We start from the raw sequence: 23,410 nt of genomic DNA, 5'->3' as shown, positions 1-23,410 counted from the left end.
TGGTCGAGCTATATTCAGGGATGGCCAGCACTGATTCAATTAGAGAACTTATTAAAACTGTATCTATGTTAATTTTTAGATTTGTCTGAGAAGTATAAGTGCATTATAAGAATGTAAGTTTTAATTTTAATGCTCATTTTTCACAAGTTTGATTTTCTTTATTCAAAAGAAATATTTTCTCAACTTTTTTTTATATAAAAGTGAAATTTTCAGATATAGGCCTATTTATTTAGTAGCCTTACAGAATGTTTTCGTAAATCTAATATACCGTATATACGTATTACTGAAGATAGTGTATTGAAAATTTTGAAAATATTCGCATGGAAATTGTTTGTAAGGAAATGAATTAACAAAGTAACTACTGTTACATCATAAGCAAAAGATACGTGCCCATGTGTTGTAAAAATGTCAGCTCTATAGCTTTAGCACATTTCGAGAAAATAATTTAATATTCTGATGACAGGAAGTTGCTCACCAATATCACCTTAAAAGCATAATGCGATAAGGGTTTTGTTATAGAATATTAGTTACACTTAAAACATATACAGCATCTAGGTAACTTTGCTTTGTACTGTTGATTGGTTTATTGATTACTTTTATAAGGCTAAAGGTAGCATCAATATCAATATCATGTCATACTCAGTCTCTTTTTTTGGGATATCACTTTCTTTGTGAATAATGTGTTTCATCCATTTAGTATAGTTGTACTACTACGGAATTTATGTGAATATTCCTTCTTAACTCTCTGTTATGTTATTAAGATTTAAAACACAAGTGCAATATTAAGAAATCGGTGTTAGTACTTTTGTTTTACAGACAATATAGATAATATCAAACAGAAAGAAGCCATATAAAAATAACGACATAAAATTTCACGTTCCGTTTGAAGTTTGTGCAACACTGTTTTCTTAATCCAACAGGCTGCTTATTCATATACACAACCCTTCCTCTTTCCATACTTAGCGCTTGATGCCCGCGCACGACGTGAAGGTCAGAAAAATGCGCTTGCTTTGACATCACTGGTATACGATATAATCGGCGGTAGATCTACGATTTGAAACCTGTAATGTAGTAGTGAACATACTTCAAGAAAAACAAAAATCAAATTACTGAAATCTATGTTTTTTTCTTTTGCAGAACAGGGATCCCTGACCATCGTGCGACGGAGCAGCACCAAGAAGAACCAGAACCACAGCGACTCTGTGGCTGGATGTCCTTCCTCTTCCTCATTTGCGGACGATGAAGTGCTAGACGCTGTCGATCTAGCTACCGAAAACCTACCTGCCGTAGACACGCCAGATGCCTGCGACAAAGCAGCTCTCAGGTTCGTCTCAGCTGTAGTTGGGTGTGTGTGTGTAGTTTTTAGGGTTTAAAATGGGAGAAGAAATTTCTCTCTTCTTAGGTACAGTAAGGTTGATCCCTATGCTGTAGCCCTGACCCACTTATAGTTGAAAAAATTAATGGGTCATTTGCAAAATTTGTATAATAAATGGACGATTGAGAACGTCAAAATTAAAGTACTACTTAGTGCATATTCTGCATGTATTAATATAGTACAATGTCTCTGCCACAGTAATCAGCCACTGTACACTCACCTTGCTTTACAGCACTGTTTTGAATGATGTAACACACATGACATGGAGTGACATATCTGACAGGTAACAGACTTGACAAAGCAAACAAGCATGTGCTAACCTAATTTTTTTTTTTTTACTTAAAAATCTTCAAAATAGCAACTTAACTACTGGACACGTCTACTATTATGTCATCTTGATCTTTACTTTATATGTTGTTATTTGTGGAAAACACAACACAAACAGATCTGACAGAGTAAAAATGCACGCTTAGACTAAAACATAAAGCAAGAGTATGACACACAATCTCGCCAAATCAAAATGGGTGAACATAGCAGTATAATCAAAATGACTCTTTGTGCATCATCTTGGCTTGTGCTGACATCTGTGGGATTTCTTTTTCAACTTTGTATCCATAGGAACAGAATGGTGTAACAGACCTGACTCACTTACTGGACTAGAGTAATTATGTAATCATGTTTAAGGAAATATAAACTCAGACATAAATGAAGAAATTTTGATAATATTAAATGTTTCTTTAATTTTTTTTCACAATTACATTATTAAACAAACCTTTATCTGGACAGAATCATGCTCCATTTTAAAAACTTAACTAGTATGGACACGGCATTTTATCTGTCACTATGAGAATTTTATTTTATTCTCGTGAAACATTTCACATGAAGGAAATAATTCTTGTACGTTTACTACATTAGTATTAAACTACTCACTGTTAGGAATTTATAACTCTATCGTTATAAATGCAATAATGGGAAGGGTAAGAATTGATGGACATCATTTGTTATAGACATTCTGCAAATGATCCTAATACGTTGTTCATTTTTACGTAGAACCATTGACACTAAATTACCTGGCACGGACAAAGTCTTTTAATCTGAGAGATCAAGAAATTTGTCATGTGATGTGTCTCTTCGATTTTGCCCACACAGTAGTGTAGTAATTTACCCGCATCAATAAACAATATGGCTGAAAGGAAAATTGCTGTCATGAATTCTGTGGCTGCACGCACGTGTCGACTGTCATCCGATAACATGTTGCCACTTCCCTTGGGATCAGAATATTCATTATCTACAACCAAACTCGAGTTAGGTCACATTGCATTTCCGTTGGGAATGCTTTTTTCGCCTATATGAAAACAAAAATTCTTCGGCCTCTGGGATAAAATAGTTCGTCACGCAATGCAAATCGTACATATGTTAATCACTTTCCTGCAATTTATTACCGTTAATATCGAGGCTTAGAAGTAATGGTGACGATAACTGTTTATTGTTTACTGTTTATTGTTAATAAAATAACATGGACAAAAATACAATCTTAGTTTTTCCCTGAAGGAGTAAAAAACTCGTGCTCAGGGAGATATCTAAACACAAAGATAATTATTTGACACAAACTGGGTCAAGAAAAAAAATTACAGGAATAAATTAAATTTAAAAATAGTATTTCAATTTTAACAATTTGTCATACAAATACATATACATATTAAATCAATATATATTCTTTAAAAATTAAATTCCTAACACTATTTTTTAAATTTCTGATACTAAAATTTTCCAAATTTGGGTATTTATCAATTATTTTATTGTATAACCTTGAACCAAATTAGGTACTATGGCTAAGAGATGTGCTTGTGAAACACTTTGGTTCCTGTAGTCGTATAAAATCGGATCTTTTAGTTCCATATTTATGATTATACAATTTGAATTTATTACGGTTTTTATGTATGAAGATTAATAAGGCAATATAATAAATCTGTTTAATTTTCAGAACATTAAAATCAGTGAACAAAAGCTCGGATGAGTAATCAATTGGTTTATTAAGGCATATTTTAATTATTCTTTTCTGAATAAGTATTCGTGGAGTGAGATTAGAAATACATGCATGTCCCCACCCTAAAATTCCATACTGGAAAATGGATTGAAATAAAGCTAAATAAATGAGACGTAAAATATTAATTGGTAAATATGACCGAAGTATAACAAAGATATAAATTGTTTTATTTAATCTATTGCATAAATATGTAATATTTTTGTTCCATCGTAAGTGTTGGTCAATTGCAATGCCTAAATACTTAACTTCTGAGGACTCGGTTAATATGGGACATTCACAGAGGTTATTCCCCGTTTATAAGAAATTGCAGATAATTGTTCGCTGGAAACCTGGGGCTGTTTCAAATCTATTTTTTCGTGTTCATTTTTGTTCATTTAGCACCAATTTTCTTCTACCAAATATTAATCAATATGGATGAAATTTTTACTGCAAATATTTATGAGGTAGCTGCATATTTATATGCATTTATTTTGTGAGAAATGCTGCTAGTTTATTTTATTAATATTTTTAATTAAATGTAGAAAAAATAACATTTTTAACATTACAAAAAAAATTTAAAGTGAGTAAGTGAGATATTTCATAAAATGAATGCTTAGAAATGTTTCTATATGTCTTGTAAATGTAACAAAAAAAGGAATATTAAAAATTTAGATCTTTTACTAAAAACTTAATTACTTACTTACTTACTTACTTACTTTTAAGGAACCCGGAGGTTCATTGCCGCCCTCACATAAGCCCGCCATTGGTCCCTATCCTGAGCAAGATTAATCCAGTCTTTATCATCATGTCCCACCTCCCTCAAATCCATTTTAATATTATCTTCCCATCTACGTCTCGGCCTCCCCAAAGGTCTTTTCCCCTCTGGCCTCCCAACTAACACTCTATATGCATTTCTGGATTCTCCCATACGTGCTACATGTCCCGCCCACCTCAAACGTCTGGATTTAATGTTCCTAATTATGTCAGGTGAAGTATACAATGCGTGCAGCTCTGCGTTGTGTAACTTTCTCCATTCTCCTGTAACTTCATCCCTTTTAGCCCCAAATATTTTCCTAAGAACCTTATTCTCAAAAACCCTCAATCTCTGTTCCTCTCTCAAAGTGAGAGTCCAAGTTTCACAACCATACAGAACAACCGGTAATATAACTGTTTTATAAATTCTAACTTTCAGATTTTTTGACAGCAGACTAGATGATAAAAGCTTCTCAACCGAATAATAACAGGCATTTCCCATATTTATTCTGAGTTTAATTTCCTCCCGAGTGTCATTTATATTTGTTACTGTTGCTCCAAGATATTTGCATTTTTCCACCTCTTCGAAGTATAAATCTCCAACTTTTATAGTTCCATTTCGTACAATATTTGATCACGAGACATAATCATATACTTAGTCTTTTCGGGATTTACTTCCAATCCTATCTCTTTACTTGCTTCAAGTAGAATTTCCGCGTTTTCCCTAATCGTTTGTGGATTTTCTCCTAACATATTCACGTCATCCGCATAGACAAGAAGCTGATGTAACCCGTTCAATTCCAAACCCTCTGTGTTATCCTGAACTTTCATAATGGCATATTCTAATCTACTAAAAACTGGGGTTTGAAAATCTAAAGATAATAGAAAAGAATAAGAAATCAAAAGTCAGAAACATTTGGAAGTTCAAAATTTGAATTTTGTTAGTCCTTTACATTGTAGACGTCCTCTCAAAATTTAGTTGACAACAAATTATTAGGAAAAAAGTTGTTCCTTTTTAGTGGGTGTTCCCTTGTGTAAAATAAATTTCGTTTTCGTTTATTGACGTTACCTATTGGCAGGAAGTAACATTTTACCTTCCACTTCAGACGTATTGCTTTGCGTCTTAAAATTTTGCTGGCAGCTGCAGTTTCCTAATTTAGTGTGCTTTACTGTTTATATTCTTGTACAGGGACATCATTTTATTTTTAATTCAATTTTTATTGTACCTGAGTTTTTTAATGTACTTCACTCCCACCCCCTCTACTACTAACCTTCCAACCGTTCTCCACACAGAACCGAGGCCGCATATGCAGTACTGAGTTAGTGAGTATAGTACGTTCCAGAAATATTTTCGCGTTTTCCATTGACGAAAGAGCGTTCAATATTGAACCATATTTTCGCACAGGTACTGTAATCCGTTTGCCTACGTCGCATCTCGATTTCCCCCACCTGCTTCTGTTCGCCCCTCTGTAAAGTCTAGTAGCTAGGCTGTCTTAGCTCTTTTCTGAGAACATTAATTTCTGTTAGGAATTGTACGTCTACGTAATATTATACAACTATTTAAAATAACTTAAATAAAAGGGCCTCGTTAAGTAATTAACTGTCACGTGATTTCCCCCTCCTTTCTACGACCCTGCGACAAAACCACTTGAACGGACAGTAGATAGCATTTCTAAGTAATTTTATCTTTTCGGACCGGGCAGAAGTGAAGATTAAATTTACAGTACGTAAGGTAGCTACTCTTTTATATAGTAGGTACAGAATTATTTCAACATGAGTTACTCGTACGAAGGTCGAAACTGGTAATTGGAATTAGGTAGAATAGTCTATAGTGCCATAATATGCACAAAATAACTGAAGCCTGTATCGAAATGAACGGCCACCATTTTCAAAAATGTGTTTAAATATCCATATTATGATTATTTTTCAATTTAACTTCATTCTCTATATTGTACGCTAATGTGCTGTAACAGTACAATATACACTGCATAATTAATACATCCGAATGGATAGCTCAATTCGTGAGTAAAACACTAAGGGTGCTATTCATAGATATTTCGCTAGCCCGCGCTACGAGCGTGCTAAACAGGATTCATATCATGTCATATCGCTAACACTGGTTTATGAATACGAAAAACGTTAGTTCGCTTATCATCCACCGATAGCCCGCGCTAAGAATGTCTATGAATACGGCCCATTGTGTTAATACAGTACTGTATTTTGATTAAACAAAAACCTAATAAAAATTATCAAACTCAAAATTGCGATATTTCCAATTTACATAAATGAACTACTTTTCTTCCTTCCTATACGTAGTAAAGTGATTTGTATTTTACGGCAGTATCATCGAACTCCAGTCTTGGAAGGGGGAGCAAGCGGTGTTTCCGGTTCTAGACTTTTAATCCAAAAATATAGACAAGTTAATATTAAAAATGTTAGTAAAAATAAAATAATGTTCCTGTACAACTTTAAAAAGGCGTCTCTAACTGATATTGTGGAGGGTTTCCTTTTAATTTAGACATTGCTTTCCTACCGAAGTTTTAGGGATCCCCTGCTTACCTCTCTTGGAGATAGTAAAGAAAATCATGAAAATATTCGACCTCGGAAATCGAACCTGGACCTCCAGAGCATTGAAGCGCGCTTTCATCTAGACTCCAGCTACAAGACTAAGCTTTCAATGTACTTGTCCTTGTAAATTTGATTTTCGGCTCCAGTGCACACACCGCTTCCTCCTCTGTACCGTAGCCCACGCCTCAAGTCGGACTCTGGAGCATAATTTATTATGCAATTAATATTGCGGTATCTAATTACGTGCGTCTACTTGAGGTTCCTTTGTCAACAGACGAGCGCCGTTAATTAGGACGGCATGCTCTCTTGTGCGTATCGCTGTCATTTCGCTGAGTCGACGAATTTCGTTTATGCTCGGCGTCACAGTTCACTTACCACGTCACCGCGGGCTTCAAAATTCCTGAATTGAGAGTTAAGTCGTTAAAACATTGACAGTCATTATATTGTTATGCCGAAACATATTTAGAAATGTTCAATAAACCAGCGACTGCCAGCAGCTTGTTTATGTTTTGAAGCACTTACAAATATAACGTTCTTTACAGTTTCAAAGCTATATCTTTATTCACCGCTATAGCTTAATGCAGTAGTTCCCAACCGGTGTGTAGCGCAGCCCGATGGAGTGTATCGCGAAATTTTGAAATTGAAAAATAAATTTTATGCCATCCGTAAGGCCACGTACAGAGTTACTCTATGCAACCCACCAAGCGCAGACTTCACATTAATTTACATAGATGAATTTTCAAAAACGATAATAAAAACTTTTATCGGTCATCCAGCATAGATAGGTTGAGATTTTTGACACATACCTTTGTTTTTTTTCTAATGCCACTCAAGTTGCAGTTTGTTTCTTAGAATGTTCGATTGCGTGTTAACATCGACCTATCTACAACACTGGATGTCCGACACTACAAAGAAGTTATCAGTGCTTCTTTTCTGGCGGAACGCGCTTGAACGGTGTTCCGGCACCTTTTTCTTGTATTTTTCATCATGAAACGGAATTATGTGTGAATAAATATGTTCTTAATATAATTTTTCTTTGAATTCCGCTTTTCCCTTGAAAGTCTTAGTTGGACGAAAAGTAGGTTAAAAGACAGTAATCATCTCCCCTTCCGTTATAAAATATTCTAAACAGAGTTCCACCACTTTTTTCTATAGAAGAAAAGCACTGGTTGTTGTATTATACTGGGTGTTCATTTCAAAGTGTGTCATGACGTCACTGTTGTTGGGTCACCGATTTGAAGCGAGTTTCAGCTTATATGTTAGAGAAGTTGCCTATTATTTAAGGCGTTCTTCAATCTGAACTTGAGAACATGTACGGTATAACTTGAACGTCGTAGCAACAGATGGCGGTCTGTACGGTCTGTGTGCTACCATAACCTCTTTCGAACTGTGTTTTGCGTCGGCAAGTCGTACGCAGGGTATTTGTTATCATCGGTTGGGTACGGTAACATTCCACAACACAAATCAAATGCTCCGTGTCCATGTTGACCGTCGAAGTTAATGTCAACAAATACATAAGTAATCGTCTTGACCCTCTCCCCATATCCCGACAGTACGTATTTCCAAACAGTTCACATTCCTGCCATTACCGGCGTTACCGTACGTATCGGTACGTACTCTTCAGAATGAACGCCGTACTTGCTAGGCAACTTTTCTGCCTCTTAGGTTATACACCTCTGCGGGAGTGTAGGAAGATTGAATTCTCTAGGCTCATCGGCTAGCCACATGACGGCATACAGCGAGCCATGACACATTTTGAACTGAACACCCAGTATTATTATTAATAAAAACAAATAAGTGTGTCGCGATCTGGTGGGCGTTCAGTAAAGTATATTCATAATTTGTGTACATGGCATGATATGGAACGAAAACTAGATTACTTACCAATTAACGTATAATTATAACCAAATTACTCCACGTTTATAAATTGTAATTTACTAACAACTATTAAAGATATATTACTACATTTATTAAAAACGTTTTCTAACCTTGTGTAATGTACAAGTACATGAATTTGGTTACTGTATCACAGCTGGTTCCCCAACAATATTGCTTTGAATGTGATATGCCATTTCGTAAACTGATAAATAAAAAACAGTTTTTTTACAATGCAATATCAGTGTCATCAGCACACATTTTAACACTACATGATAGGCAATTGTGAAATACCCAATATATATTAAATTATCATGTATTTAAAGATTAGGTAAAGCTTTATTCAATAAATTGTAACTTACACAAATTATTCCACTGTACCCAAATTACCCCGACACCACTATCATAGAATAGAACAAAATTAGACGTAACAACATTATGAAGATATTAGTTGTTTTTTTATGCCGATACTTATATTCTCGAATGCATATGGAAATTAAAGATATACGTATTCAAGTTACAATACTAGATATTTATGTATGTCTACTTTGTTCACGTCGTACATAAAATTATTAAAATTAATACAGTACGTTTTGTTTAGAGGCAGCTGGTTAGTTTCTCATAATAAACGCGACTTTCAGTGATTGCGTTGGGTGAACAGTTTTGTTTGTATACAGGCGTTGTATATCAGCCTGTTAACTGTTTACTCGCCTGATGAAAATCAGGAAAGGAAAACAGCAAAACTGGAGAGTTGAAATATTAGTTTAGGGTAACATAACCGCAGCACAGTTGGATGTTCACCGCGGTAGGATCTAGTACGTATTTGCCAACCGTCATTCATCCATTATTTACAACATAACCTGCAGACTTAAAGAATTAACGGAAATACATCGAATCCCACGGAAATTCTTGTGCTTGTGAGCCCATGTTTACAACTACAAATAATAGCGCGGCTGAAATATCATTTCTTATTAACGCAATAACGTGCAGCTGTCAGTAAGTTTGAGTTCAATTTGTAATTTACTTCGACAATACTACCACCAGTGGCGTAGCGTCAATATAAGCTAAAAAGCTCAGCTTCCCCAGTTAAAAACTCCATAATAAACCTGCAGTTTATGAACACAATTATTTATTAATTTTAATACAATTTCTATGTACGCCTTAAATGTTGTGATGCGGCAGCTCAGGATGATTTGTAATGCAGCAATAAACATGAAGCCTGCACACACCAGCTTCCAATCCCCTCCACAGACTTGTTTCCTTCACGCATTCTTCTGTGTAAACCACCCCGCAGATTTTCCATCCCTTTCTAAATAAACTACCCTGGTCGCAAGGCTTGCAAGAAGCTAGCTTTGGCATTGGAAAGAATTTAGCTTCCGAGTTATCCCTTTCGTGTGTTGTGTTCAGTTGAAGTGTTAGTGTGCATTGTGGCTGATATAAATAATGAGTGAAATAACACTAATAAATTTATGTAGTAAAAATAATCTTCTGATAATGATTTTAACGATGATTGACGTAATTTTACTAACACTGTATCTATTGACCATTAATATTGTGATTTTTCTAATATGACAGGGAGTGAGCTAATGTTAAATTATACGTACTGTAAGTGTCTGTTTCTTAGAGATATGTGTAAACCATGAAATCATATTTTACTACCATTTGAGGTGATGCCTTATTGGTGTTACTTATGAGGTTCCAACCAATATTCGGACTGCTGACTTGTCATATACTACTATTTATTTTAAGACTATATTTTTGCAATACGTTTCCTCATACATGAAAGACAACTTGAGTTAGCTTCCCCTGCTCAAAATTTCAGCTACGCCACTGACTACCACCCATTTTATTTAATATTTATATTGACTTCCTGGTCCACATCTGTGGAGTAACGGTCAGCGCGTCTGGCCGCGAAACCAAGCGGCCCGGGTTCGATTCCCTGTCGGGGCAAGTTACTTGGTTGAGGTTTTTTCCGGGGTTTTCCCTCAACCCAATATGAGCAAATGCTGGGTAACTCTCGGTGTTGGACCCCGGACTCACCTTCATCTCATTCAGACGCTAAATAACCTAAGATGTTGATAAAGCGTCGTAAAATAACCTACTAAAAGAAAATTAACTTCCTGATGGAATGTAGGTTCATTTTAGACAGTGAAGGATACTGAAGATGACGCGAAGTTCCTACGGTGACCCGTGAGCTGTCACTAGTTAGAGTCTCGTTTCTGTCTGGGATTTTTCATTGAAAAGTTCATAGTGATACTTCTGAAGGGTTAAGTTTGTAATTTGTAAGAATTTTCTCAAGGTCCTCCCATTTTCCTACGTTAAGGTGCATTTAAACGTCTTTCACACAAGTTGAGGCTAGTAGCGGCCGATGACAGAAATGTATTATCGATGCCATTATTATTATTATTATTATTATTATTATTATTATTAATGGAAAATTATAAAATGTCACTCACCAAATAAGTTGCTATTTATACAAGAGTTTGAACCTGCGCTCCTTCGCAAACCACATTAACCATTTATGTTGCCCGTGTCAGGATGCATTGAAAGCTCGCGTTTTTAAATAATCTTTCTGAAATATTATTACTGTTAGCATAGGTCTTTCTCCATTTGAAACTACCCTTCTTTAAATATAATTTTTTCTCGAAAAAGGATATTCTTAACAATGAATTAATTATATCTTCACTGCTGCTCTCATATCTATCTATCTATCTATCTATCTATCTATCTATCTATCTATCTATCTATCTATCTATCTATCTATCTATCTATCTATCTATCTATCTATCTATCTATCTATCTATCTATCTATCTATCTATCTATCTATCTATCTATCTATCTATCTATCTATCTATCTATCTATCTATCTATCTATCTATCTATCTATCTATCTATCTATCTATCTATCTATCTATCTATCTATATATCTACCTATCTACCTATCTATCTATCTATCTATCTATCTATCTATCTATCTATGTATCTATCTATCTATCTATCTATCTATCTATCTATCTATCTATCTATCTATCTATCTATCTATCTATCTATCTATCTATCTATCTATCTATCTATCTATCTATTTATAACATATTTTCATAATTTAGCCTACTCTTTTAAACATGTATATAAAAACTTACAAAACTAATACAGGATTTTTTGTGCTTAATAACATTATTCCAAATTTAATTTCTGATGCCAGATAACATATTTTCATAATTTACTTTTTTTAAACATGTGTATAAAAACTAACAAAACTAATATCAGGATTTTTATACTTAATAACATTATTCCAAGTTTCTTTCTTATTCCGCTAACATATTTTCTTAATTTACTTTTTTTAAACATAAAAACTAATCAAACTAATATCAGGATTTTTGTACTTAATAACATTATTCCAAGTTTCTCTCATAACTATTTTCTTAATTTACTTTTTTTAAACGGGTATATAAATCATGTTACACAAAAAATAGTGTTATTAATAAAGTTAATAATCCCAAAGGTAAAATAATGATCAGTCAATGCACTACAATAGACTCCAGAATCAAAATTGAGAAATTTGGCACAACTTTTAAAAAATACATGTTCAAGATATGATAATGATGAATGTCTAGTAATTGCATTTTAAAATGTACTAAACCCAAAGTCATGTAGAATATTCACACATTTGTTGTCAAATTTGTCTAAGATTTGTATATTAATGTCACCAATGAGTATTATGTGTTTTAGCACGGTTTTTCTTCAATTCCAGATTACGTTGCCTGCTTAGGCAGTTACAAAGGGGGGAGATCTCAGCAGAATTACTTCAGAAAAATCTTCAATATGCTGCAAGAGTTTTGGAAGCCGTCTTTATCGACGAGACCAAGTAAGTGTAACGACACTCAGCATGGCAAAGATATTAGTCATTTCGTGTGCAAAATAAGTAACATGGATTTCGCTCTGTACTAGAAAACTGAGCTGTTATTTTCAACATAAGGTTCTCCACTTCTCAGCGCTATTGCTGAAGGTGGATTTTAACCTTTGAGGCTGTATAGGCTTCAGTGTTGTTCTTTAATTAGTACATACAAGTGTTGCCAGTCAAATTGTGCATTATGGTTTATTTAAAGTTACCTTAATGCGTACACATGTACATTTCTAGATTCAAACGGCAAAAAGATTGCAATTGTTATTTTCCAACAGAACTTTTAACGTACGTATCACTTCAATGTGATTTAAGTACATATTCAAATGCATTTCAAATCCTCCTCTAGTCGCTTTAATTGAGTATTGCGAGTCTAATTGGCACTTCAGGAGAGAATATGAAACTAAAAATAATTGTGTGTCGGTTTGCGTACAAATTTTCGCTCTCATTAAAAACAGATCTGAAGTTTTACTAAAGTTATTGTTTTGTATGCTCGTTATTTGCAGTCATTTTTATTTGCTCGCTATTATCTGCAATCGTATAACATGTTGTTAAGTTTGTACATTTTGTGGTATTTAAGTTATCATAATGTTGTTGTTGTTTAGTCAGGTTGGAACTTCATAAGTGACAGCAGTAAGGCGTAAATCATAAAGCAACTGAGCCAGAATACAGTGGGGTAGAGTTGCCAGTTCCTTTCCCTTCTTGTCACAATATAAAGAAAAATATTCCACACGTACAGAATGGGAAAAAGTAGACAAAGCTTGTAGATTTTTCATCAGTGACTGAAGGTTTAATCGACCCACAGCTCATGTTCCTTTCAGACAAGACGTGGTTCCACTTGATTAGCCGTGTAAACAATCAAAACACTCGCAATTGGTGTTCTGAAAACCCACATCGTGTACAAGAAATTCCTTTTCATGATAGGAAAGTTTAGAGTTTGGTGTGCTGTTAGCGCAAGACGAATAATCGGTCCTATATTTTACGAGTAGAACACACTTTTTCTACTCTTCATTGTTGTTAAATTGAGCATTTTAATTATTGTAAGGTTAAATATCGTATATATCGATAGAACACAAAATGAAATCGGAAACATTCAGTGGCCGAACTTAATCGTGTCAATCAGAATGTATTTCCCCAATACAATGCCTGTTTAGCCGAGGGAGGACGACATTTCCAGCATCTTCTATAAGGTACGATTTTACACATGTTTTAAGTAGCGGGATTAACGAACAAGTGCGGCCGGCTGCGACAAGCCCAGCCGCCGAGAAGCAAAACACCGTGTCAGCGGTCAGTACATATAATAAAACCCCTCCGTAGCTCAGTTGGCGGGCTTAGGACGACCGCGGCCCCGAGTTCAAATCTCGGAGTTGTTTCTGTGGTGGACAATGCCTAGGTTGTGAGGGTTTTGATTGGATGCTGCGATATGTTATCACATCTCTGAAATTGAGGACGTGTGTGTATTGACGTTGATATAAAATAGTTCTAGAAATGTGTCTATCAAGTAGTGAAGTTAGGTAAATTAAAACCTACTAGTATTAACGTGTGTGGTACACCTTTATCCCAATTATTAAGATAATTTCCAACGCGAGATATTCTAGTTACATTCAGTTCCGCAGAGTTTGGTTACGATTGAAGATAAAAACGATTTGAATAAGGATAGAGTATTTGGCAGTGTTTAATGCAACTGTAATTTCTTCCAGTATTAAAATTGGAATCTTTACGATAAAATGTAACATCTTTTAAAACTTTCAGCTCGAAGCTATTATTAATATAGGTAATAGCATATCCTATGTTTAGGCAGGAAGTGATAACTGATGTTTCATTTTAAATTGAGTAAAAAGATTCTTTACGATGATTCTGCACATCTTTGGCACGTGTTAACTTGAATCTAGAAATGTACATATATATTTTATTGTTGGAATAGATATTTGAGTCGTCTTAATTGTCACATGTTGCTAAAATTCACTGTTCTATCACTCCTAGCACAGCACTCGCAGAGGACTTCATGCAGGTGTTAATCTAGAAGCACTGCTTCCACTGTATGTATATTGTTGCTTGCTTTACACTGTATGTTTCCCTCAGAACGTGATATGAAGAAGTTTCTCATCAATCCTTGTTTTGTTAAATGCAAAGCATTCCTTTTTCTAGTATTCTTCCTTCGATGGTTGGAAATGATGCAGGCTTTAATTTATTTCTAGTTTTGTTCATGTAGGCCTACAAGTTTGATGTCTTATTTTACTCTCCATTGCACCAGGCACAGTATGGGTACATCTGTCTATACTGGAATGTAATGTATGTATGTTGAAACACTTTTTTTATTTCAGCTAGAATGTTTCTAAGTGTGTATAAGATTCATCGTTATTAAGTAGAACATGTTTTGAAACTGAAAATTACTTAAATCTAAAATTAAAATAAAATAACATGTTAAACGTTCAAAGCAGATATATTTTTTATGAAATCTGTCATAGATAAGTATATTCAACACAGCCTTAGCAACTCTAGAACTTTTAACTTCTACACTTATAAATATATATATAATGTAGCCAACGTTGCACATCCAATGTAGGCCTGTAGCCTGTATCACTTTTACAACTAAAATATTTTTATTATATAAACTAAAATATTCATTATACAGGGTCTTTTAGAAATAATTTGAAAAACCTTCGCATGTTACTCACACCAAAACAAGAAAAAAAGTTCATATAAATATATGTCCGAAAATCCTTAGTTTTTTAGTTATTAATGAAAGAACATAATGAAATATCTGTTAGATATTGCCAGCTTGGCAGCAAGTGTTTCAACTTTAACCAATTCAAAAACTCATAATAAATGTTCGAAATGTTCGACTCTTGCTTCCAATTTCATTGTTATGAGTTTCTTAATTGATAAAAATTGCTACATCTGCTACCTAGCTGACAATATCTAACAGATGTTTCATTATGTTCTTTCATTAATAACTAAAAAAACTAAGGATTTTCGGACATATGTTTATATGAACTTTTTTCTTGTTCTGTTGTGAGAAACATGCCCCCAAGGTTTGTCAAAGTATTTCTGAAACATTCTGTAGAAGCGATATAATTTTCGTATATTTGAACAAAATGTTGCAGCTATTATAATTTTTTTTGCACACATTATTTCTTTCCAAGATAACTTCGAATAACGTTATACTGGGTATCTCAGAACGATTGTAAAATACTTCAGGATAATGTAGTTTGGGTTAACCTACATCGATTTAACTTCATATACCTATGTCCGAAGTCAAACGCTTGAGATGAAATTAAGTGGAGAAATACTGGAACGTCTTGCGGTTCCGTGTACTATACTTGACTTGTTACGACAGATCTTTTGTACACGGCAGCATCTGAGCACCGCAACGCTAGCGCAACAAACACAACTCATTACACGTTCACATGACATTTAGTTCGTGTATTCGCATAGTGAAGCTGTTGAGGAATACAGACGTTTTCCCAACCAAAGGGTTCCATCTAGCTGTGTTTTTCCGCGTTTACCGGATATTATCTGAAACTGGTAAGCTACCAAGTGTTTGTTTCGTTGAGGTCAGAAATAGAACCGGTACCGGTACCGGTACCTGATATGGAATCCATAAGAAGGGAAACCTTAGTAATTTGTCTTGTGTGATTATTTTATTTTCTTACTCAGTTTGTACTTAGTTATTAATTAAATCTATTGGAGCAACACAAGATGCAGAATTTTCAATAATTTATCACAATGTTCTAAAACAGCGTTTCTCAAATTATGGTCCGCGGACCACCTGTGGTCCTCGAGGTCTGCCCTTGTGGTCCTTCAAAAAAGATAAAATAAAAAATAAAGTTCAAACGAATTGCGTATCACACTATAGCTTAAAATCTCAGAGTTTGGAAATGATACATGGCAATCGAATTTCACTTTTTCTCCCAGTACTGACATTTTATGAAATTTATTACCCTACCCGTCTATCGACTTCCCACTCTACCCTCAGCAACAAATGAGGGATTTAAAGCAATATACAGGTGGTGTTTCTCGCCATCTTTTCCCTGCACATCTGGCGCCGCACCTGTAACCCAGCCAGGGACCACCCGAATTCATAACAGAGGACCAAATTACCGAACCATCATTCAATTTTAAAATATAAGTATACTGGTGTCAAAATATGCTACGAAAATGATAAATTTGCTTTCGAAGGGAACAAGAGTAAGGTGGTCCGCGGAACTGTTCTGACTTTAAAAAGTGGTCCCCACTTCAAAAAAGTTTTAGAAACGCTGCTCTAAAACATGGAAATGGTTTGTAATGCCTTTCTCCATTTAACAGTTCGCCTATTAATAACTTTCCAAATGTTACATTTCGGACATAGATATATTAGATTAAATCGATGTAGATTAACCCAAATTATATTATGCTGAAATATTTCACAATTCTCCTGAACATCCTGTATAGGTCTAATGAATTCGTACATGTTTATTTTGTTTTTTTATCCGATCTTCCGATAGTTTTAGTGCTTTAGGAATGGTTTATAAGATAACCATAGCTTTGTAATCACGTGTTCGCCACTAAGATTGGACATCCTGAGCTATTTCTTGATATTTTCACTCTTCCGACAAGAGGCTTTAATGAGTATGAATAATGCATCAGATTGTATTTTAACTCATTTCGATTCTTTTTTATTTGTGTGAGCGACTTATGTCTATTCTCGCAATCGTATATTAGTAACGATGTGGATCCGCCATCGTCAACTGGCCTGCATACTAGTTCAGAGCGCCGAGACGCTGGCTGAGGAGGTAGTAGTGTGCAGTGTGACACCTAACATAAACCAGTTGGTGAATGGGGAAAAAAGGAATTAAAAAAATCCAGGAAAACCAATGCTAATGATCGGCGAAAATAATTTTTATAATTTGTTATTTACATTGTAATAAAATAATTTAGGCCTACTTCAGTCTTGTAACAGAAACGACAATATGTTCCATATGTTATACAAAATAACAGATAATTAGTTTTGTGATAGCCTGTATAGTGTCAGATAAAAAATGGATAATTAATTTTATTTTATTGACGACACTTGAACAAAGGAATAGGATGACATGATTTAAATATTACTAATGGATTCGATTTGTTTAATATTTCGTAATAGTGAAAATGCTTTGGGCCTATAGGTCTGTAAGTTCTCAATTACTTCAATAAAAAAAAAACTATTTACTTTCAAAACCGATACAATACATAACGGAAAAATACATATTGTTTCTTGTCTTAAACTGAAAAGTGGTTTACTTATTACACAGTTCCTCTTAAAATAAATTAAGTACATGCTTCTTCCGTGTTTATTATAATTATTAGAGACTGATTAAAAGGGTTGAACAAGTGAACGGACGCCACTGCCATCACCTGATTCCTTCCCCCCACCTCCTGCTGCACAGTTGATGTCTAAGGGATAGAACTGAGCTAGCGAGCAAACTGTGCCTGCACCATAGTGCACTGAGATGACGACTCCTGATGTAGATGAACGCAGAAACCTAGATTCCGTTGATTTTGATATTTCAGTTTCCAATATCCGACGTTAAATAAACTCATTAAACGATGAAGAGTCGTTAAACTTTCCAGGACTCGTTAGTGAAGCTGTCAAGTAATTAATTCGTTTTTCTAGAGCTTCGGGCTGTTTCATATTGCATATGTAAATTCGCGTATAATTGTAACACATTAATTTTCGAAAACGATTAATAAAATATGCTCGGACGTTTTGTGTAGATGTTGGTGCATACAACAGGACGCAATCAGTCGGCTTTATTTGATGGGTCAATTTTCCAGATTGTTTTATAAGCAATGTGTACAAAACTCAATACAATGTCACATACCTCTTGGGATATAATGTGTTTATTTTAAAAGCCGCAAGCCCATGTTAGCGAGATTAAATAGCATGTGTTCATTTAGTACGTCACTGTTTTTAATCAACTTTCGCCTCAACTATTTGTAAAGTGGTTTTGTTTAACGTGCCCAACGGGCAATTAGAAGTCTATACACATGAAATTTGCAATGCAATTATCAGAAATAATGGTTGAAGTTATTTTCATACACCTCAGAGGATTCATTTCATTTCCCAATTTGTTATTTCATATTAGAATGACCAGTTCAGATGTAAATTTCATTTTAGCATACGGCCAATCTCTCCAATGTCTCCGCTTTATACAGAATGTAAACGATATGAAGTGTCAAAGAAAATACTGGTCGTAGACCATAAATAACTTAAGAAAAATGTCAAATAATGTTTTTATACATCTTGATTACACAACTTTTAACACTGTATCAATTCGGAATATGTATGGTAAGATTTTCCTGTGTTAAATTTCAACGTACCTCGTTTACATGTTTCGAACTATTTATGGGTCATCTTCAGAACTGATCGTTGTTGGTCTTGGCGCCACTTGTACTGTTTCCTGTGAGGATGTGTTCCTGTGGTATAGTGTAGAGTCAAAGGGTGTGTGTGTTTTGAAGTTGAGTCACAGTCTAGTATATACAGTCGCGAAGCTCAATACGTAGTAAATATGCAAACATTAGATAGTTGCTTACCACTAGGATCGCTAATATCGCCTCATTAAAGGCAATGCAAAATAGTACCGTCACAGTCTATTGTTTCTAGCACCCTCAAAACTCAAGCTTCGTGACTGTACATAGTAGACTGTGGTTGAGTTGTGTGTTGAGAATTTCGTTGGGGTGTATACACAGGCGTATACAAACTCAAATGCAACACCTGCAACAACTTCTTCATAGGACAGACAGGCAGATCGTTTCAAACACGATACAAAGAACACATCACAGCCATAACAAAATTGCAAAACACCTCCACATATGCAGAACACATCACAAATGCTAACCACACCTACAGAGACATCAACACGGACATGGAAATACTACACATCCAACCAAAAAGCCAGAAACTAAACACGCTAGAACAATACGAAATATACAGACATACAAAAACACACCCCAACGAAATTCTCAACACACAACTCAACTTCAAAACACACACACTCTTTGACTCTACACTATACCACAGGAACACACCCTCACAGGAAACAGAATAAGTGGCGCCAAGACCAACAACGACCAGTTTTGAAGATGACCCATAAATAGGTCGAAACGTGTAAGCGAGGTACGTTGAAATTTAACACAGGAAAGTCTTACCATACATATTCCGTAATGTTTTTTGTGCGATATCGTGCGTATTTGCTTGGTTTCCGCACAAAACCAATCCGCGGAAAGTCTAAAATTCCACATTCAGTATTCCCAACCTAACACACGTAACAATTTCCCTCTTCTTACCGCTTAAGTGACATATTGATTTTACTGCTTTAGGCTTTTAACATATTATTTTAGAAACGTTCAATATAGTAATAATTATAAACTGGAAACTTACCACTGCAATTTCACCTACATTGCACTGTTAGTTATTGTTTTTAAATATTTGCAAAAATTAAGTAAACTCTACAACTCCACTAAAGTTACTGCATTCATGATGCAAGTAACATTAAGGAAGCCGTGAAAAAATCAACAAGATTCCAGACTCATCATAGGCTAGGGGAAAAAAAGACAGACGTATATCACGGCCTGCTGGAGTATAGTAAACACAGAAAACATTTTAAAGCAACAATGTTGAAGATAGATATTTTTGTTTTGCAAATTTGCCGTTATTGAACAGAAACCAAAATGGAGATTTCATTGCAACTAATTAGAAATTCCTCTTTCAGGTATGTAATAAACGATCTTCGCACAAAATAATGTACGATACACGAGCGGTATGTTTTCTTTCAATTCTCGGAAATTAAAAAAGCTCAACTACGTTTCGTTTTTTCAAACTTTTCCTCCAACATGAAAGCTTCAACATACCGCTCTTGTAACGCATAATTACTATTCTGTAACTGTCAAAATTTTCGGAGAAAAAATGTTTTTGTGAGTATAACTTTTAGAAAAAGAAAATAGATAGTCATTATTTACTGTGTTTGATACGTACGCTGAAACAGTTGTTTCTTACTCTGTTATGTATTGGAATATGTTGGGCGCAAGGTCATTGACAATGGCATTCACGTTCATTCAAAATGTAAACAAATAATTAGACTACTATCAATCTTAAAAACATGGTATTTTACAAACTAAAAGTAAAATGATAAGAAATAATTAAATTTCACTAGACATTTTAATTGATAGATCGATATGTGCTGTCTATATAATTTTGTCAGTTTATATCGTTTACATCCTGTATAAAACATAAAACATTACTCTTATTAACGTAATAGTCTAACATAAAATTTGGCATATAAAAAGAACGTCATTCCGAATGGTAACTTTTCTCTCCTGAGTTAAAATATATTTACACAACATTTTTCCACATAATACGGAATTAATTATCATCATTATCATCATCATCATCATAAAATTGTCGTCGATTAGCTGCATATTCCACTAATCACACTTCAGATGCATACAAATAATTGTTCCTCGTCTCAAACATATCGTCAAGTGAGATGTACTGTCTGATAATAGATCATCATCAAATTTTATTATGAAGGAAAATATCTTGGATTTCTGAAAATATCTTTCAATGCAAATCTGGCTTTGAGGTAGCAAGACTTGAATAATTTCAGGAGAAAAATTGTTCCGGGGCCGGGTATCTATTCCTGGACCTTTGGCTGAGCGCGCCAGAGCTCTGCCGACTGAGCTACTCAGGAACTGCACCCGACACACAGAGTTTGTGTGCACTCAGAGTTGGGTTTCTGGCTTGTCAGCTCACATGAGGTGTGTGGAATAAAAGAAAAAACGGTGTCGGGTGCAGTTTCTAGGTAGCTCAGTCGATAGAGCTTTGGCACGCTCAGCCAAAGATCCCGGGATCGATACCCGACACCGGAATAATTTTTCCCTTGAAATTATTCAAGGCCTTTCAATGTCCGACAATAAATGGGTGTTGGAGAGTCGTCTGTAGGCTTTATCTCGAACTGATCTACTATTCGAACACATGGCGGGACTGTTGAAAGGTAGGGTCAACACGATTCAGTGCTTCCAGAGTAAAAATCAGAATCGTACGGTAGTACTTATGGAGTAAAATAATATTAACAATTAGGGAAAAATTATTGTTTTTATGAGAAAAGTATTCATTTGGGACTAATATGGTACTGGAGTTTTTTTTGGTGTACTCTATCCAAGAAATTAGCCTTAAAATCTACACAATTATATTACTGCCATTCTGTGTAAGTTGCTTTCTTTTCTATCATACGGGTATAAGTAATAAATGAGCGGAAAAACGTGAATGATGGAAGTGTTCTCCATTAACTGCAAGTATGTTTTAATAATAATAATAATAATAATAGTAATAATGTTTTATTTTTTCTCACAGACTTAAGGGTATATGTACGTGAACAACCACAAATATTATCAGAAAATGCAGGCTCTAAATTTCTAAAATATTATAAGGAAATCAACTCACAATTGGACAAAAATTACAACGTACCACAACAAGACTTATTAGAACTTAAATATCTGATAAAAGTATAAAAAAGGTTGCTAATAATATTTTTCAAACCAGTTTTATCAAAGTATGAAAAAAAAACACAAAAAAATCTGCAGTTACATCATTTGGTAACCATAACATTGTTGTGGTCACTCTGACATCTTTAATATTTTCCCTGCATGTAATAAATACTTATTTCTGAAAATTAGACTACTCTCAGACATGTAGAGTTGTTTATTTTAATACAATTAATTTTTTATTTGTTCTATATAAAATATATTAAAATTTACATAATGTTTTGTGACCTAATTTTTATATTTTCAAAGAAATGGGCATTATTGTAGTCTACCTTTTGCATAAATGCATGTTACATCAGTGTACAAAATTTCAGAATTCTAACTCTAATGGTTGTGGAGTTACAAAATAATATGTGGGAAAATGTTCAAATTTTGGAAAATTTAATTGAAAGTAAAAAAGTGAATTCTAAACAATATTATTAGTAACCTTTTTTATACCTTTATCAGATATTTAAGTTCCAATAAGTCTTGTTGTGGTACCTTGTAATTTTTGTCCAATTGTGAGTTCATTTCCTTATAACATTTTAGAAATTTAGAGCCTGCATTTTCTGATAATATTAGTGGTTGTTCACACACACACACACACACACACACACACACATATATATATATATATACCCTTAAGGCCATTAGGCCTTCCCTTCCACTCAATCAAAGGAGAAAAAAGAAATACGTGATAATATAATGTTAATACAAAAGAAAGTTATAGGTATACCTAATATAACATGGAAACAGAACGGATGCATAAGCCAGAGGGTTATGGAACTTAAATACTTACTTAAATTAGATGGCAAATTAAATTGCATGATTACTTTATAAACTAGTTACAATTGTGAATTGGGATATAGGTATATATATATATGTGTGTGTATGTATATATATATATATATATATATATATATATATATATATATCTCCAGGAACACTGTGCGTTTTAAAATAAGATGTTTCACTTTGAACTTGGAAGCGTTTAGGGTCGGGTAGTCCCTAACATCTGTAAGTAATGAATTTCAAGGACGGATAGTGTCTATTGTGAAAGACGAAGAATACGCGGAAGTTTTTAGTTATTTTTTGGGAATAAGTGAGTGGACAAACCTTTAAATGGACTTGAAAAAATGGACATAAATATAGCCTATGGACTAAATAAAATTGACAATATTTGTGCGTCTATAATGCTAATGGACAGTATTAAAGTGGATGGAGTTGCTATGAACAAAAAAGAGTGGCTTAAATGTTTGTATTCCAAATAAAGGTAGACTAAATCATTTCAGGTAAATTAGAGTGGACAATCTGACCTGGAAGCTGCTTAAGATTAGATCTTCCCCTCTTTCGTTTAAATTTAACTAT

At 34.4% G+C, this 23,410-nt stretch overlaps 1 protein-coding gene across 1 annotated transcript in view; it reads left to right on the top strand.

The window, feature by feature from the left end:
* The window catches only part of LOC138709982 (dual specificity calcium/calmodulin-dependent 3',5'-cyclic nucleotide phosphodiesterase 1-like), a 199,808-nt gene that overhangs the window by 48,898 nt on the left and 127,500 nt on the right, over positions 1-23,410 (top strand). The window contains exons 3-4 of the mRNA XM_069840663.1: positions 1,138-1,324; positions 12,350-12,463. Of these exons, the coding sequence (XP_069696764.1) occupies positions 1,138-1,324; positions 12,350-12,463 (301 nt within the window). The remainder of the gene's footprint in view (positions 1-1,137; positions 1,325-12,349; positions 12,464-23,410) is intronic.

This window comes from Periplaneta americana, chromosome 12 (genome assembly GCF_040183065.1).
Source record: "Periplaneta americana isolate PAMFEO1 chromosome 12, P.americana_PAMFEO1_priV1, whole genome shotgun sequence".
NCBI lineage: Eukaryota > Metazoa > Arthropoda > Insecta > Blattodea > Blattidae > Periplaneta > Periplaneta americana.
Note: the sequence above shows the minus strand (reverse complement) of the source record. Positions and strands in the feature narration are given on the sequence as shown.